Source organism: Hyperoodon ampullatus (genome assembly GCF_949752795.1).
Source record: "Hyperoodon ampullatus genome assembly, chromosome: 19".
Classification (NCBI taxonomy): Eukaryota; Metazoa; Chordata; class Mammalia; order Artiodactyla; family Ziphiidae; genus Hyperoodon; species Hyperoodon ampullatus.
Genome location: NC_136932.1, coordinates 39,672,562 through 39,690,276, shown reverse-complemented (window position 1 = coordinate 39,690,276; position 17,715 = coordinate 39,672,562). Strand labels below are relative to the sequence as shown.

General features: G+C 48.5%; 2 protein-coding genes across 2 annotated transcripts; one reads left to right on the top strand and one right to left on the bottom strand.

Moving 5' to 3' along the window:
* Positions 1-12,376: 12,376 nt before the first annotated feature.
* Positions 12,377-14,138, bottom strand: GLTPD2 (glycolipid transfer protein domain containing 2; the record flags this gene model as incomplete). The annotated part of the gene is made up of 4 exons (XM_079726422.1): positions 13,580-14,138; positions 13,409-13,461; positions 12,986-13,152; positions 12,377-12,893 (listed from the first exon to the last, which is right to left on the bottom strand). The coding sequence occupies exons 1-4, from the start codon at positions 13,683-13,685 to the stop codon at positions 12,377-12,379; spliced, it is 843 nt and encodes a 280-aa protein (XP_079582548.1). The 5' UTR covers positions 13,686-14,138.
* A 1,820-nt stretch (positions 14,139-15,958) lies between these two features.
* Positions 15,959-16,927, top strand: VMO1 (vitelline membrane outer layer 1 homolog; the record flags this gene model as incomplete). The annotated part of the gene is made up of 3 exons (XM_079726267.1): positions 15,959-16,144; positions 16,223-16,338; positions 16,599-16,927. The coding sequence occupies 3 exons, from the start codon at positions 15,959-15,961 to the stop codon at positions 16,894-16,896; spliced, it is 600 nt and encodes a 199-aa protein (XP_079582393.1). The 3' UTR covers positions 16,897-16,927.
* Between the last annotated feature and the right edge of the window lie 788 nt (positions 16,928-17,715).

The following is a 17,715-nucleotide window of genomic DNA, read 5'->3' as shown; positions in this document are numbered from 1 at the left end:
AACCAAACTGTGGGACAGTCTACAAAACCCCTGACTGCTATTCTTCAGAAGTATCAAATTCACGAAAAGCAAAGAAAGACCAAGAAACAGTGACAGATTGGAAGAGACTAAGGAGACATGACAACTAAATACGATGCAGTATCCTGGTTTGAACCCTGGAACAGAAAAAAAAAATTAATGGAAAAACTGGAGAAATTCAAATAAAGTTTTCAGTTTAGCTAATGGTATTGTATCAATGCTAATTTCTTAGTTTTGATAAACACGCTGTGGTTGTAGAAGAAGTAATAAGGAAGATGTGTGAGGAGTATTTGGGAACACTCTACTGTCTGTGCACCCCACCTATAAATCTAAAATTCTTTCCAAAAAAAAGTTTAAAATTTCAGACTCTTTAGTATGGCTTGTAAGGTGCTTCTATTTCTGTCACCCTCTTTTATTATAACTATCTTATTATCAAAGTTTCCAAATATACACAAAAGCCCAGAAGGTTCAGCATAATGAGTCGCTATGTGCCCATCACCCAGCTTCAACAATTATCAACATTTTTCAAATTTTGTTATTACTCCCTGTGATAATGTGATAATATAAGAAATATATATTTGGTCTGCGTGCCCCATTCCTGGCACAAGAGCTTCTATAATCTGAGTGACAGAGGTGAGAGGAGCATCTTTTGTTATTCATAATAAGCCCCTTTCAACCATACCTGAGTTTAATAAGGTAGCTCTAGGTGGGCCCTTATTTAACTTCAGGATGGAAGTTAGATACTAGAGGAACCAACCACATGATTAGAGGGCTGAAACGTTCAGCCCCACCCCTTGCTCTCCAAGGGAGAGGAGCGGGGCTGGAGATTAAGTTAATCACCAAGCAACCTGCATAAAAATCCCTAAACGATGGGGTTCAGAGAGCTTCTGGGTTAATGAACACACTGAGGTACTGAGGCTGGCACACCTGGAGAGAACATGGAAGCTCCAGGCTACCCCCTCTTCCCTCACCACACCTTGCCCTATACCTCTTTTCCATTTTGCAGTTCCTTTACAACAAAGCAGTAATAATCAGTAAACTGTTTTCCCAAGTCCTGTGAGCCATTTTAGCAAATTATTGAACCTGAGAAGGAGATCACAGGAAGCCTCAGTTTATAGTCGGTCGGTCAGAGGGCCCAGGGCTTGCAATTAGCATCTGAAGTGGGGGCAGTCTTTTAGGACTGAGCCCTTAACCTGTGGCAGTCTGTGCTCACTCTGGGTATTTCGTGTCAGAAGTGATTGAATTGGGACTTCCCTGGTGGCGCAGTGGTAAAGAATCTGCCTGCCAACGCAGGGGACACAGCTTCAATCCCTGGTCTGGGAAGATCCCACATGCCATCGAGCAACTAAGCCTGTGCACCACAACTACTGAGCCTGTGCTCTAGAGCCCATGTGCTGCAACAACTGAGCCCGTGTGCTGCAACTATTGAAGCCCACATGCCTAGAGCCCGTGGTATGCAAAAAGAGAAGCCACTGCAATGAGAAGCCCATGCACTGCAACGAAGAGTAGCCCCTGCTCGCCACAACTAGAGAAAGCCTGTGTGCAGCAACGAAGACCCAACGCAGCCAAAATAAATAAATACATACATACATACCCTGTTTAAAAAGAAAAAAGAATTGATTGAATTGCAGGACACCCAGTTGGTGTCAGGGTAGTTGGAGAATTGGTTGGTGTGAGAGAACAAACAAAAACAAAACACCTATTTGGTATCAAAAGTGCTATTAGTAAAAACAGCTAATAGTTGGTGTCAGAAGTGAGATTTGCTAGACTGGCCCTAGCTCACAGAAATATGTGGTTTGAGAGGAGAAAGGATAAAAAGATGGGAGATACAGAACCTTTGATTCCTGGGTGGCCATGTGGTCACCCATGGCATGGAGCAGCAGCTGTGCTGCACTCAGTTACTAAAGGTAAAAGTAACAAATGGAATTTAAAGTTGGATTCAACTCCCAGGAAGTTGTTTCACTAGATGCATAAGGAAATGCAAACCAATAAGAAAAAAAGTGACATATACAATCCCTTGGTGATTATTTGTAATAGCTAAAATGAAATTTAAAAAGAGTTCTGGTTTGGACTTTGGTGCTAGACTAAGCTCGGGTTTGAGTCAGTCTGAGTTTTGGCCACTAGCCTCAAAGCTATCCAGTAAATAATTAGGCTGGGACAACAGAAAGTACCTCTAAGGCCTCTGCTCACCAAGAAGGTAGTCAGCATGGGGGGAAGGCAAAAACCAAGGATCTACTGATACCAGGAATATAGTTGTGCAGGAGTTGCTTCATTTTGTAGATTGGTATCATCAGCTTCCGGAAGGACCTTTACTAAAATGGATTATGAGAGTGACTAATTTAGGGGCAGTATCTTTGTTTATAAGTGTTCAGGATAGAACAGCATGTTTGGGTTGATACAGGACCCACAGTTCACTATTAAACAATCATAAATGGCTGTACGCCAACCAGACACACAGGAGGTTATTCCTGAGGAATAACCCTAAAGCTATCCAGGACCCACCAAAAGTCACCTCATTAGCATAAACTCAGGTATAGTCAAAGGGGCTTGTTATGTATAACAAAAGACACTCCTCTCACCTCTTATCACTCAGGAAATTCCAAGGGTTTTACACGCTTTTGAGCCAAGAACCTGGGATGAAGACCAAAATATGTATTTCTTACATCACAATATCACACACCCCCAGCTGTTTCCCAGAGTGTTTTAAGGCACACCCCAGACATCAGTTAGCTCACTTATATGCATCTATAACTAATAAAGACTTTTAAAAAATGTAACCACCATGCCATTATCATACCCAATACAATTAACAATTATTCTTTAATATCTTATCATAATACCCAGTTCATATTCAAATTTCTTGAATTATCTCAGAAATGGCTTTTACAGTTGGTTTGTTACAATCAAGAAATGAATAAGATCTACACATGGCTTTCGGTTGTTATCTCTCTTAAGTTTTTTTGTTTTTTTCTATAACAGACCTCCTTCCCTTTTTTATTTTCAGTCCACTGATTCAATGAGAAACTAAATCACTTGTGCTGTAGAATGTTCCTCATTCTGGATCTGGCTGATTATTTCCTCTGGGTGTTTTTTTAATCTGTTCATCTATATTCTTTAGTTCTATAATCTGGCAATTAGATCTAGATGACAAGGCCCTTTTAATGTGGCCGCTGCCAACCTCCACAGGCTGATCTCATCCTGCTTCCTGCCCCCTCCCTACCCTCGAGCCAGGGGCTCTAAATGAAGACACCACACTCTCTCAGTGTGGAAGTTCCCTGTTTTCTTGCACAATTAATGCCTTCTCAGCCTAAAGCTCACTTCCTTAGGAAGGGAGGCCTTCCTTGACCCCAGATGAGGGTAGACACCCCCTGATAATACCTTGTAAATCCCCTACAGCCATAAAAGGGCAGTCTAGGTCCCTGGTGGATTGAGGGGAAAGAGAACTTTTCCCCACTCCCTTGGCCAGAAAAATAACCTCTCCCTAAGTTCCTGCCATCTCCTACATGAAAGCATATTGTTATCTCAGAGCAGCGGGATTACTAAGGATTTGTTTACTCATTTTGTTTTGCTGTCCTGCTCATTTTTCTTCCGTGAACACACAGTACTTTTGTAATAAAAACGTTTAATTTACAAATTTGCCCACCTTAATAATTCACGTACTAAATACTGATTGAATGCACACACGGCTTTATGTTAGAGATGCAGTGGGGAAAAAAAAAACCAAGAGAATGGTCCCTGCTTCCATGAAATTTACAAGGATCCCTTACCCCCATCACTCTCTATCACATTACTCTTTTCTTTTCTTTGAGCACGTATTACAGTTATTTTATTATGTCATGCATTTATTTATGTTTATTACCCCTCCTCCTCTAATACACACTAAAAACTGAATTCCATGAAAGGGGAGACCTCGTCTGTCTGATTATAACTATGCCCCAGCACAGTGCCTGGGATGTGATAGCCACTCGGCATTTACTAAAGGAATTTTATTTTTTTCCGGCTGCACAGCTTGAGGGATCTTAGTTCCCTGACCAGAGACTGAGCCCTGGCCCATGGCAACGAAAGCACCGAGTCCTAACCACTGGACAGCCAGGGAATTCCCTAAAGGACTTTTAGAAACCTATTCCTGCTATACTGGAGGGAAAATGGACTATGAGAGGGTAAGACTTGAGACAGATCAGCTAGGAGTTTTTGGTAGCAATACAGGCAAGAGCTGATGGTGCCTTGATGCTGGAGAGAAACAGGTTAAATCCTAGGGCTAATGAGGAGGTAGAAATAACAGATGGTGAGCAATTATACTGGAACAAAGGGAGGGCAGAGAAGGAGCTGAACGTTCCCAGCCAGGACAACCAGATCGAAGGAAGTGCTGTGTGCTCACAGTGGGGACACAGGAAGAGGGATGGAGTTAGAGCGGTCGGAAGGGGTGGGAGAGAAAGGTAGTGAATTCAGGGTGGACTTGTTAAGTTTGAAATGCACATGGGACCTCGTGGTAGAGATTCTGGTAGGCAATTGACATGTGAGATGGAACTCACACAACTAGGAGAGTGGATGAGGAGCCTAGAAAGAAGAAGGGGCCTTCAAAACAGAATCCTGGTGGAGGTAAGGATGGTCAGAGGAAGAGGAGGCAACTAGGAGAGGGAGAAGTGCTGAGAGCAGTGGAAAACCAGGAGGCTTCAGAAACAAAGAAGGGTGCTCAGCTGTGCCAGACACTGCTTAGGCCAGGTCAGATCAAGGTGAAGAAATGTCCCCTGTACTTCACAACAAAGACAAGAGAGTATTCAACAGAGTGGTGGTGGCAGCCTTGAGAGGGTGGAGAGTGAGAGGGAGGCGAATTAGAGGCAACAATTGGGTAACTTAGAGAATACAGAAGACCCGAAAAAGAAAATTCAAATGGCCCTCAATCCCAACACCTAGAGATAACCACCGTCCTCATTTTGGTGTGTTTACAGTCTCTTTTATCAAAATGTACATATTTTTACAAACTTTAATCATACTGTACATCATGCTAACTAGCTTGCTCTTTTAATAAAACAATATGTTATGAACAGCTTTTGGGGACTTCCCTGGTGGCGCAGTGGTTAAGGATCTGCCTGCCTATGTGGGGGGCACGGGTTCGAGCCCTGGTCCGGGAAGATCCCACATGCCGCGGAGCAACTAAGCCCATGCACCACAACTACTGAACCTGTGCTCTAGAACCCACGAGCCACAACTACTGAGCCCTCACGCCACAACTACTGAAGCCCTCATGCCTAGAGCCCATGCTCTGCAACAAGAGAAGCCACCGCCATGAGAAGCCTGTGCACCGCAACAAAGAGTAGCCCCCGCTCGCTGCAACTAGAGAAAGCCTGCGAGCAGCAACGAAGACACAACGCAGCCAAAAATAAAAAGTAAATAAATAAATAAATGTATAATATGTTATGAACAGCTTTTTATGTCATTACACAGTCTCTTTGTCTTATCTGTCTATACAGATGGCTGTATATTAGTTTACTTTATGAATGTGACATGGCCTAGTGGGACATTTAGGCAGTTCCTAATTTTTCTCTATTTTAAAGGAAGGAGGAAGTAGAAAGTGTCCCAGCTGGGAACCAAAGCAGGACCCAAGACTGTCTGGGCCTCCCCGGTGGGCGGGGAGTTGATATGCCTGAGACACTTCGCATGGAGTTTCCGGCCAAGGAAGGAGGAGGGCAGTTTGCAGGGACCGAGGTAGAAGCATAGGATGAAGAAGACAACATGGGCCTGTGTGGGGTGCTAGTCCCAACCCAGCCTCGTGGACACAGATCTGAGGCCTAGAAGACAGGAACCACAGACAGAAGCCAAAGAGCTGCTGTAAAGCCGAGGGGCATGAAGGACACAGCATAGCACCTAGAGCCCAGGAAGCAAAGTCATACGCTTTCACTGTCAACACACCAGAAGTCCACACTTGCCAACATACCCGTTGTCACCTTGACTTATCCCCACATGACTCTGTTCATCCCCTCTTGGGTTCAATCTCCTACCTCCTCCCTTTCTTGCCCCAGATCCTCTCATTGGACCCTCTGGGATTTAAGATCAACAAGATGCCCCAAATCATCCACCTCTTCTCTTGGTTTTCCCTTTGCCTTCTTGCTCTCAGAAACTTGGTGCTCCTCCAAAGCCACTACCCGCTTGCAACCCTTTGAAGAAACATTTTTTCTCCCACATTCCACAAATTCTGAGATGAGGCAGTTGTCTTTCTTATCGTATGTTTTTTTTTTTTTTTTTGTGGTACGCAGACCTCTCGCTATTGTGGCCTCTCCCGTCGCGGAGCACGGGCTACGGATGCGCAGGCTCAGTGGCCATGGCTCACGGGCCCAGCCTCTCCGTGGCATGTGGGATCTTCCCAGACCGGGGCACGAACCCGTGTCCCCTGCATCGGCAGGCGGACTCTCAACCACTCCGCCACCAGGGAAGCCCTTACCGTATGTTTTTGCTTCCAAAAAATTTCTCCTCCCTCCAAAACCCCAGCCTCTTTGAAGCACATGCCAGGAGACTAGACCAGCCATTACCCTTCCTGTGGCAAACATCTTGTAACATCTACCAGCTTCATCAAGGGCTTAAGCATTTGGCTTATGTTTACTTCTCCATCATTAATCATGTCTTCATTTGTGTAACTAAGACATCCACTGAGATAATCCATCCAACAGCCCAACCTCTCAGCTCCTTGTCCTCTTCTCTTCCACCCCTCCTCAGCCACAGGCTCCAATGGCCAAACCCTAGAGCCCTGTCATTACCAGTAACTGCACCTCTTCCAACCTCTGATTCCCAGCACCACACTACTATCCATCCTTCTAGTCCCCTCTCTGATATCCTCAGTTCAACAATCCTTCAACCTTTCAGGTTCTTTAGCCCACATTTTCACTGTCCATCACCCTCTTCACATCTTCACATCCCACTTCACCCAGTTTAGGTCCATGACTCTAATGATTCCTTCGCACACACTCTTAATGCTCTTGTCCCACCATTTTCCTTGCAAAACTGCAAGAAGGATCAAACCAAACTCCACCAACAATGAGAATTTCCCTGAGCAACTGAGCACGGCTGGGGATAAAGAAGTGTGCTGACAAATCTCACTTGGAATGAGTAACAACAAATCACAAGTGGGCTCTTAGGACACCCGACCATCCTATGATTTCTCTGCTCAATACTCTCTTCTGCTCTCTGAAATTCCCCTTCTTGCCTCAGATGGCAACACTGCGTGGCCCCATCCTCAGAACTTCCTCATCTTTCCACCAGTGCTTCTTATGATATCTATTCCCTGCAATTTCCGTTCTTCTGTTTGTTTTTTTGGTCATTCATGTTAAATGCTTTCCTCAGATGTCTGGTCATCCTTCCTTCTCCGTTCACATCCCAACCACTCCGATGAAGAGTACCCTTGTTGAGATAATGCCAAGCCCAATGGTCAGTATTCACTCTCTTAGCAGCATTTAACAGAGTTGTTAAATGCACTCACTCTTTGAAGCACTGTGTTGGCCTCCAGGACAGCACACTCCCCTGGTTTCCCTCTCCCTTTGCTAGGGTATCCTTGTGCTGGTTTTTCCTCCTCCTGCCTCTCTGTCTGTCCTCTACTCTCCTTTCTCCCTTGCCCTCCACACCTGTCTTACCCGTGCTTCCTCGTGTTTATTTTGTTTTTAATATTTATTTATTTATTTGGCTGCACCCAGTCTTAGTTGCAGCATGTGGGATCTTTAGTTGCGGCATACAAACTCTTAGTTGCGGCCTGTGGGATCTAGTTCCCTGACCAGGGATTGAACCTGGGCCCCCTGCATTGGGAACGTGGAGTCTTAGCCACTGTACCACCAGAGAAGTCCCTTTTTTTTTTTTTTAAGTATTTATTTTTGGCCACACCGTGCAGCACGCGGGATTTTAGTTCCCCGACCAGGGATCGAACCCATGCCCCCTGCAGTGGAAGTGCAGAGTCTTAAACACTGGACCACCAGGGGAGTGCCTGCTGTGCCCATTCTTTGCAGGCCAAGCCTGTTTCCCCAGGGCCTTTGCACTTACAGCCTTCGCTGGAACACTCTTCCTCCCAAATCCCACTCCCTTCCTGAAGGTCACTGCCTCAGAGAGACCTTCCCTGACCTCGCTAACTAAAATAGCCTGTTAGTCTACCTCCTTGTTTCCTTTTTCTTCACAACACGTATTTCTCCCTAAAGTTGTATATGTATTGTTGACTTGTTTATTGTCTGCCTCTCCCCAACTGAATCCCCAGCACACTGAACAATATCTGGTACACAGTAAGTACTCAATAACCTTTGTCATATGAAAGAAAGAAAAGGAGAGGGAAGAAAGAGAGAAAGAACAGGTAAGCAAAAAGCCTGAGAAAACAGGTTTCGGTTAAAGCCAGCTGAAACCACCGGCTCCTCCCCTCTGCATATTCCATCAATCATGTTGATGGTGGCACAGCAATTACAAGCACAGGAGTCTGCCAGGCATGAGTACAAGTCCCAGTTTGACTGGTGTCAGCTGTGCGGTTTTAAGCAAGTTACTTAATCTCTCTGAGCCACATACCCCCCTTTGGCAAATTTTTATGAGTGCCTATTTACAACAGAGGCATTATGCCATATCTGTTGTGAGGATTATATAAGATAATTTATGAAATGTCTCTGATACCAATCATAAGTACTCAGTAATCTGGTGTCATTTACACCCATTCTTCAAGTTTTGCCATGATACATTCTCATCTGTTTATAATCATCTGTGTTTGCAATTCAGATATCCTCAGTGATCAAAGAATTATTTAGGACTGTTTTGGTGGGGTTTTTGTTTTGTTTTGTTTTGTTTTTGGCCATGCCACACAGCATGCGGGATCTTAGTTCCCCGACCAAGGATTGAACCCGTGCCCCCTGCAGTGCAAGCGTGGAGTCTTTTTTTTTTTTTTTTTTTGGCTACGTTGGGTCTTCACTGCTGCGTTCGGGCTTCTCATTGCGGTGGCTTCTCTTGCTGCGGACCACGGGCTCTAGGCCCGCGGGCTTCAGTAGCTGCTGCACGCAGGCTCTGTAGTTGTCGCTCACGGGCTCTAGAGCACAGGCTCAGTAGTTGGGGCTCACGGGCTTAGTTGCTCCGAGGCATGTGGGATCTTCCCAGACCAGGAATTGAACCCGTGTCCCCTGCATTGGCAGGCGGATTCTTAACCACTGCGTCACCAGGGAAGCCCGGAAGCGTGGAGTCAACCACTGGACCACCAGGGAAGTCCCAGGACTGTTTGGGGGTTTTTTCCTTTTTTTTTTTTTTTTTTTTGGCAGTTCGCGGGCCTCTCACTGTTTGTGGCCTCTCCCGTTGCGGAGCACAGGCTCCGCACGTGCAGACTCAGCAGCCATGGCTCACGGGCACAGCCGCTGCACACGGACCGGGGCACGAACCCGTGTCCCTTGCATCGGCAGGCGGACTCTCAACCACTGCGCCACCAGGGAAGCCCAGGAGTGTGTTTTTTACTTCCCACCTAGTTGTGTATTTTCCAAATTCCCTTTTGCTATTGATTTCTAATTTTACTCCAGTTTAGTTGGAGAATATTTTGTGACTTCAACATTTTTAAATTAATTGAGACTTTTTGTGGCCTACCCTATGGTCCATCCTGGAGAATGTTGCATGTGCACTTGAGAAGAATGTGTATTTTGCTGTTACTCTGTGGAGTAGTCCTCCTATGAACGTGCCGTACTATTTCTACATACTGCAGCTGGAGCTGGTTGTTTGGTTTTTTTTTAAGTATTTATTTATTTATATGTTTGCCACGTAGTGTCTTAGTTGTGTCACTCAGGATCTTTTGTTGTGGTGCGTGGTCTTCTCTCTAGTTGTGGTGTGCAGGCTCCAGAATGCACGGATTCCAGAGCACGAGGGCTCATTAGTTGTGGCGGGTGGGCTCTGTAGTTGCAGCACGTGGGCTTAGTTGCCCTGAGGCATGTGGGATCTTAGTTCGCTGACCAGGGATTGAACCAGCGTCCCCTCCATTGCAAGATGGATTCTTAACCACTGGACCACCAGAGAGTCCCTGGAGCTGGTGTTTTGAATTGAAAATATGATCCAGACAATCCCCCACTTAAAATTAACTCTCAAGATAAAGTGCTGTCTCTATAACATAGTTTATAAGGCCCTTTATGTACTCACTCCTGCCCACCTGTCTGGAATCACACTCTTATTTACTACTAAATTTTTTATTGTAATAAAATATAAATAACATAAAATTTAGCATTTTAACCACTTTTGGTGTACAATTCAGTAGCATGAAGTGCATTTACCTTGTTGTGCAATCCCCTCTTTTCTTTTTGACACTCTTGTCTCCAGCCATCTGAACTACTTTTAGTGCTCATACATTCATTCAACAAAAGCTGTTGAATGTCTACTAGGTGCCAGGCACAGTTTGAAGCACTGGAAGTACATCAGGGAACAAAGTAGACAGAAATTCCTAGCCCCATGGAACTTACATGTATAAAGGGAGACAAAAAAATAAGTGCAATATACAGCATGTTAAATAGTGAATCATACTAAGAAGAAAAAGCAAGGAAGGAGGATAGGAAGATGTGTGTGTGTGTGTGTGTGTGTGTGTGTGTGTTGAAATTTTAGAAAGAATAATCAGGGAAGGTCTCACTGGAGAGACATTTAAAAAAAGACCAGAAGGAAGGAGGGAAGTCATTTGTATATTTTGGGGAAAAGCATTTGGACAGAGGGAAGAGCAAGTGCAAAGTCATGAGGCAGGATCATGCCTGACATATTCAATGAATATTGATGAGGTCAGTTTGGCTAGTGCAATCAGATCACATAGGGCCTTTGAGAAGCTTTTCATCATTCTCAACTGAAAATACGATCCAGAAAATTTCCTGCAATTGGAAGCCATTGGAAAGTTTTGAGCAGGGAAGTGACATGATATGCTTTAAATTTTAAAGATCGCTTTGGTTCCTCTATTGAAAATACACTGTAGGGACGCAAAGTATGGGAGAGAGAAACCATTAGGAGGCTATTGCAATAATCCAGGTGATAGATGAAGCTGACTTGACAAGGTTGGTAGCAGTGGAGACAGTGAGAAATAGATTCTGACTGCTTGGAGGTGGGTAAGATGAAAGAGAAACCAAAGAGTCAGGATGACTGCAAGGGTTTTGGCTTAAGGACCTGGAAGACTGGAATTGTCGTTTACTGAGCTAGCGAGGACTGTGGGGTATTTTGGGAGGAGGGAATATCGGAAGCTCAGTTTTGGACTTGTTAAGTTTGCTATCTCTAGCTGAAATCCAAGTGGAGATGTGGAATAAGGAAGTGATATATAGTATTCTGGAGTCCAGGGGAAAGTGGGTTGGAGTTATAATTTGGGAATTATCAGTGTGTAACTTTGTTTACTATTGTGGGAGTGGAGTCATTTAATAAACATACATTACTGAGCTGAGCACCTGCTTGGCGTGAGGCAAGACGCACAGGTTTTAGCCTTGGGTAGTTGTCAGGAAAGGGTGTCATTTATTGAGATAGGAAACACAAGAAGAGGTGCAGTTCTGGGAGGCGGTGACTGGATTCGTGTTGGATGTGTTGCATTTGTGGTGTCTGTGGAGGTGTCCAGGAAAGAGTTCGCTTTATGGGGGCTGCAGCTCAGGGGACAGGTCTGGTCTGGAGACTTGGCATGTAGTTGGCAACTGAAGCTGTAGGAGTGGTTGACATAGGCCAGGGGTAGCGTGAGTCTCTCGGCGGCCGGAAACAGGCATGACACATCTTCCCACATCTATTTTTTCCTGTTTCCCTTAAGCGCCTGCTGTCATCACACAAAACGCCCTTAATCGACGGCTACCAAAGAATACTTTTTTAAAAATAAATAAATTTATTTATTTATTTATTTTAGGCTACATTGGGTCTTCATTGCTGTGCACGGGCTTTTCTCTACTTGCGGCGAGCAGGGGCTACTCTTCCTTTCCGTGCAGGCTTCTCACTGCGGTGGCTTCCCTTGTGGCCGAGCAAGGGCTCTAGGCCTGTGGGCTCAGCAGTCGTGGTTCGCTGCTCTAGAGCACAGGCTCAGTAGTTGTGGCTCACGGGCTTAGTCGCTCCGCTGCATGTGGGATCTTCCCGGACCAGGGCTCAAACCCGGGCCCCCTGCATTGGCAGGCGGATCCTCAACCACTGCCACCAGGGAAGTCCCAAAGAATACTTTTTATTCCCCACAGCTCCTCCCTTCTCCCGGAGATTGCGGATAGAGGCAGGGTCTAAAAAACGCACCCCTAACGAGGTGAGCCTCCAGGGGTGGTGACGTCACCAAGGAAGCGGAGTATATGGCGACCACGCCCCCGGCACCGGGAGGCGGGGCCAAGGGCTCAACCTGGAGCTGCACCGACCCCTCCCCAGGGCGCTTCCTTCCTCCGGCCGGTAGGCGTCAGGCCAGCTCGAGCAGGCCGCCGTCGGCCAGCAATCCCTGAGTACGGTTGTAGACGTCCTCTAGGGTGCCCGCGGCCCGGACCAGCGCGTTCCGCGCCTCCGCCTCTTTGGAACCCGGACACGCCAGCTCGAGCAAGCGGCCGCGACCCGGGAAGGCGAGGAATGCGAGGTGGGCGGCCTGACGGACGATCCAGGGGTGGTGCGGAGCCAGGGCCGTGCCGTAGGCGTCGCTGCACTGAGCGCCAGCGTCCGGGCCTCCGAGCATCCCGGTCGCCACCCGGTGGAGGCAGAGCTGGGACCAGCGTAGCGCACGGTGCAGTAAGAGCATCGTCAGTGAGCCCGGGGACTCGGCCGAGAGTCGTGGGGCGATCCCGGGCCGCTCCCACGCCACCATGGTCGCCAGCGACTTGTAGTGCGCGGCCTCTGGGCCGCGCACCAGAGCCTCGAGGGCTGTCACTTTGGCGGAGGCCTCACTTGTGGCAAACGCGAAGATGGAGCCGAGGGGAGTTAGGAACCTGTGTGTGTGATGGTGGGAAGGGTAGGAAGGTATGAGAGAGGGCGATGGAGCCACAAAGAGGCGGGGACTGGATGGGGGGGGACCACTCACCGGACTAGCTCCCTCCATCCTGCCAGGTACTGCGACAACTCCACATCCCTTTCCGAGTTCAGACTGGCGCGGAACGGCCTCATCATGCGGCCCAGCATCCCCTGAGGGCCCAGACACTGAGGATCTTCCCATTCCGGGGCCTCCAAGGGTCCCGACTGTTGCGGGACCTGGGGGTGAGATAGGAGGGGAAAGGAGTGGGAGCAGAATCCCTAGCTTGCTGGGTTCGCCAAACAGCCCAGTTGGGTTCTGAAGAAATTATTCCTAAGATCTAGATGGTGTCCCTCTTGCTGTATTCTCAGCTTCTGACGGGAGAAGGGAGAGGAGGAGGAGGGCCTGCCCTTCATCAGATCCTCAGCCTGGTCCACTTCCCCCTGCTCAGGGTCCTACCTGGAGTTCCCAGTCCCAGCCCTTCCGGGAGCATACCTGGAAAGGAGGCGGTTCCCTGGCAATGCAGGACTGGGCCCCAGACCTGCAGCCTGAGAGGGCACCTGAGGGAAGTGAAACAGAGCAACGAGGGCTTGAGGAGAGACCTTAGGTCTCAAGGGCCTGGATTCCCCGGTTCCTCCCAGAGCAGGTGAGGGAAGGGGTACTCACGGAGGCTCCGATCCCAGAGATAAACAAGCAGTAGTGTGAAGACAGCAAGAGGAATCGCACTGCGCAACCAGCGCCGAGGGACCGGCTGAGGCAGTGCGACCCGCATGGCTGCTGCAGGGACCACCGCCCCCTCACCAGCCCCTCGCCAGGCCTTGTCCCTTCGCCTCCAGGAGGGGAGAGAAGCCGCAGTGCCTGAGGCGCAAAGGGTTAATAATTAACCTACTAAGTCCCCCTCTCCTGTGCCCTTTGCCCCAGAGGGCAGCATCTGAGGAGAGAAGGACTGGATGAAGAGGATTTGGGGGATTCAGTAGCAGTGACACGTCAGTACATTTCCCTTTCCTGTAAGGCCAGGTTGTAGTAAGAGGAAGCCTGGGTATTGTGAGGAGAGGCTGAGGTCAGAACCAGTTCCCCCACTGAGCAATGGTGGACCCTAAGTTGACTCTGGGCCTGAGTTCCTTCCACTGTACATTGAGGATAATAATATGTTCTTTTGCAGGCTTCATGTGAGGATTAAATGATATTGTATGTGCAAACACTGTAAATGGAAAAGCTTACTACAATTGCTCCATAAATCTTACCTTTTATTTATTTATTTATTTTTTTGTGGTACGCGGGCCTCTCACTGTTGTGGCCTCTCCCGTTGCAGGGCACAGGCTCTGGACGCGCAGGCCCAGCGGCCATGGCTCACGAGCCTAGCCAAGCCATGGCATGTGGGATCTTCCCGGACTGGGGCACGAACCCACGTCCCCTGCATCGGCAGGCGGACTCTCAACCACTGCGCCACCAGGGAAGCCCATAAATCTTGCCTTTTAAGTTCAAGCATGGGGCACCTGGGATTCAGAGAACACCCACTTCTAAGTTCTCTATCCTGTCCCCAAGGGACCTTATCTTATTATTATTTTTATTTTATTAATTAATTTATTTTTTGGCTGCGTTGGGTCTTTGTTGCTGCACGCTTTCTCTAGTTGCAGTGAGCCAGTGCTACTCTTCGTTGCGGCACGCGGGCTTCTCATTGTGGTGGCTTCTCTTGTTGTGGAGCACGGGCTCTAGGCGTGCAGGCTACAGTAGTTGTGGCACGAGGGCTCAGTAGTTGTGGCTCGCGGGCTCTAGAGTGCAGGCTCAGTAGTTGTGGCACACAGGCTTAGTTGCTCCGCGGCATGTGGGATCTTCCCGGACCAGGGCTCGAACCCATGTCCCCTGCATTGGCAGGCGGATTCTCAACCACTGCACCATGAGGGAAGCCCAGGGGACCTTATCTTAATCTGGATGCCTGAGGTCTCAATTATATAGTTTAGGCTGTCACCTTTTACATTTTTGTAGTTTACATTTTTTAATCTCCAAATTGATTCCTCAATCATTCATCAAACCAACCTTTATTAACTACCTCCACAGGCCAGGCCCTGTACTAGGCCCCATGAAGACAAATGTGCCTTCACAGAGCTCAGGGTCCATTGGAGAATTTATCATCTGTCTCCCCCACTGGAATGTGAGCTCTGATGAAGACAGGGGCCTTTTCTTGGTGGCTGCTCTATTTAGCATTTAGAATATTGCCTGGGCCAAAACACATTATTTTTAAATAAGTAATATTGAATAGACAAAGGAATGTGTATGCAGGGCAGGCAAATCAGGGGTGGTACTCCCCACAACAAAATTTTTTTTTTTAATTAGGAGTCCCCCTGGTGGTCACAGGGGGAAAAACATTGAGGGAAAGGCTACAGGAAGCAATGAAAGAAATAGCTCTCCTGTTCTCAGTTCCGTCCATAAACTTTTTAAAACTGTTCCTGTCTCTGTGTACATTTTCTTCTGAGGGGAAGGGATGTCCCATATTCTCAAGGAGTCGGGGCCCTCCCACAGTTCATGGATTCTTACTCTGTCTCACTCCGATTCTCCCTCACATCCTGGAGGTCCCTGGGGTCCCTGTCCAGTGGGATTCTGGAACCATCACTTCCATCCCTAGCCGTGGGTTCCCCATTTCCTAGTGCTGGAATGTTCCCTGGCTTGCTGTGACCTTAGGCAAGTCGCTTGCAATTTCGCAGCCCTAGTTCCCTCACTGGCAGAATAGGAATCGTAATTCTCACCTCCTAAAGTTGTGTGGATTAAATAAAACATGCCAGCAAAACGCTAACCACGATTCGTGGCCTATAGTCTGTAAACATTCGGTAGGTTGGTGGTTATTTAAACCCGTGGGTTCTTGCTGCCCCTCCCCCTCTGGCGCTGGGAGCGTCAGTCTCCCTGAGCTGAGAAACAAGTTTGTAGGCTTCCGGAACGGATTAGTTTTGAGTGTCACTTAATCCAGGTGGCCCTTCCGCAATCGGAGCCCTCTTAGGGCAAAGGTGGTATATACCTGCACAAAGGGCCTGGGCTCACAGAGGCTGCGGGATGGAGCGGGGCGCGGGAGCCAAGCTGCTTCTGCTGCTGTGGGCGACGTGCTTCGGGCGTGCAAGAGCAGATGCGTCAAGCGGCTACACATTGGTCATCGAGGTAACCAACGGGGGGCCCTGGGGCGACTGGGCCTGGCCAGAGATGTGTCCTGACGGATTCTTCGCCAGCGGGTTCTCGCTCAAGGTAGGGGCTCAGGCCTAGGTCTCGGTGGGGACCCCAAGCAGAGGATGGCAGTCTTCTGACTCGTCCTCCGCCGCCCAGGTGGAGCCCCCCCAAGGCATTCCTGGCGACGACACGGCTCTGAACGGAATCCGGCTGCACTGCTCGCGCGGGAATGCGGAGCTCAACACGCATGTGGTGGAGTCCCAGTCTGGAAGGTGAGGGGCAAGGGCCGAGGATCCCCTAGGGTCGGGGTATGCCCCTTACTCTCCATTACACGCATCCCCTACCGACAGGCAGGTTCCTCCAGCGCTGTGGGGAGGTTTAGACCTGGGAAGCGGGTGGGAGACTGCCAGCTCCCCACCACAGTGGAGGTCAGGTGACTGGAGCACCTGACTGGGAAGCCCCGAGGCCTGGGTCCGGCTGGAGGTGGGTGGGGGGCGCCCGCGGAGACCGCGCGTCTCTGCTTCCCTCGCAGGTGGGGCGCGTGGAGTGAGCCGCTGTGGTGTCCCGGCGGCGGCTTCCTGGTGGCTTTCTCGCTTCGCGTGGAGGCCCCCGTGACCCCTTGGGACAACACGGCTGCGAACAACGTGCGCTTCCGCTGCTCCGACAGCACGGAGCTGCAGGGGCCCGGTCTGTCCTGGGGAGACTTTGGAAACTGGAGTGAGCCTTGCCCTAAAGGAGTGTGCGGCTTGCAGACCAAGATCGAGCAGCCTAGAGGCCTCCTCGATGACACCGCTGTTAACGACGCGCGCTTTTTCTGCTGCCGCAGTTGACACCATCGCCGCCCTCTCCCAGCCCAAGCCTAGTCCCACCTCCGCTATTAAAGCTTCTCTGTCTTGGCTTTGGTGTCGCTTGTTTTAGGGGTGGGAAACTGCGTAGCCCCATCTTCCTCCTAACCTAGCATCGGGCCAGGCCCAATTAGGATTTGGTCTCAGGAGTCCATGGCAAGCTACTGTAAGTTACTGACCCATAGTTCAGAAAAGACACACTTAAACACAATTTTGCGTACAAGTTAAGGAAGTCCCTGCCTTTCTGTGAGCCTCTGCAGACACCTCGTCCCCATTAAGAGACCAGGTTGTTTCCTTTCTGAACCACCAGTGACCCCAGATCAAGAAACTTCTACCAAATTAGGAGGTGACAATGCTATATCGTCTTAAGGTTTCATTTTCTAGAACTTAGGAGGCTAAGATGTCGTTTCCATAGTTTTCCTTCCCCCCTGCGCCAAAACTCAAACAGTGGCTTTTCTGTATACTGAGTCCCATTGAGGGTCTTCGTCCTTGCTGCCCTCTCTGCCTGGAATCCCCCAACTGTCCAGATGGTTAGCCCATCCACCAGATCTCAGCTCCAATTTCTCTTTCTTGGACTTTATCTTATTAAAAAAGTCCATCCATCAGTCAATATCTATCCCACTACCTCCGTGTTTTTAAAAAGTGCTTATCACCAATTAAAATAATCTATTGCCTCTTTTAAAAATTGCCCATCTTCTACCCCTGGAATGTTAAATTCTTTAAGAGCACAGAACTTGCCTGTCTTGTTTACACAGTATTTCCAGTGCACTAATAGTTCAATAACTATTTATTAGGGAAATAACA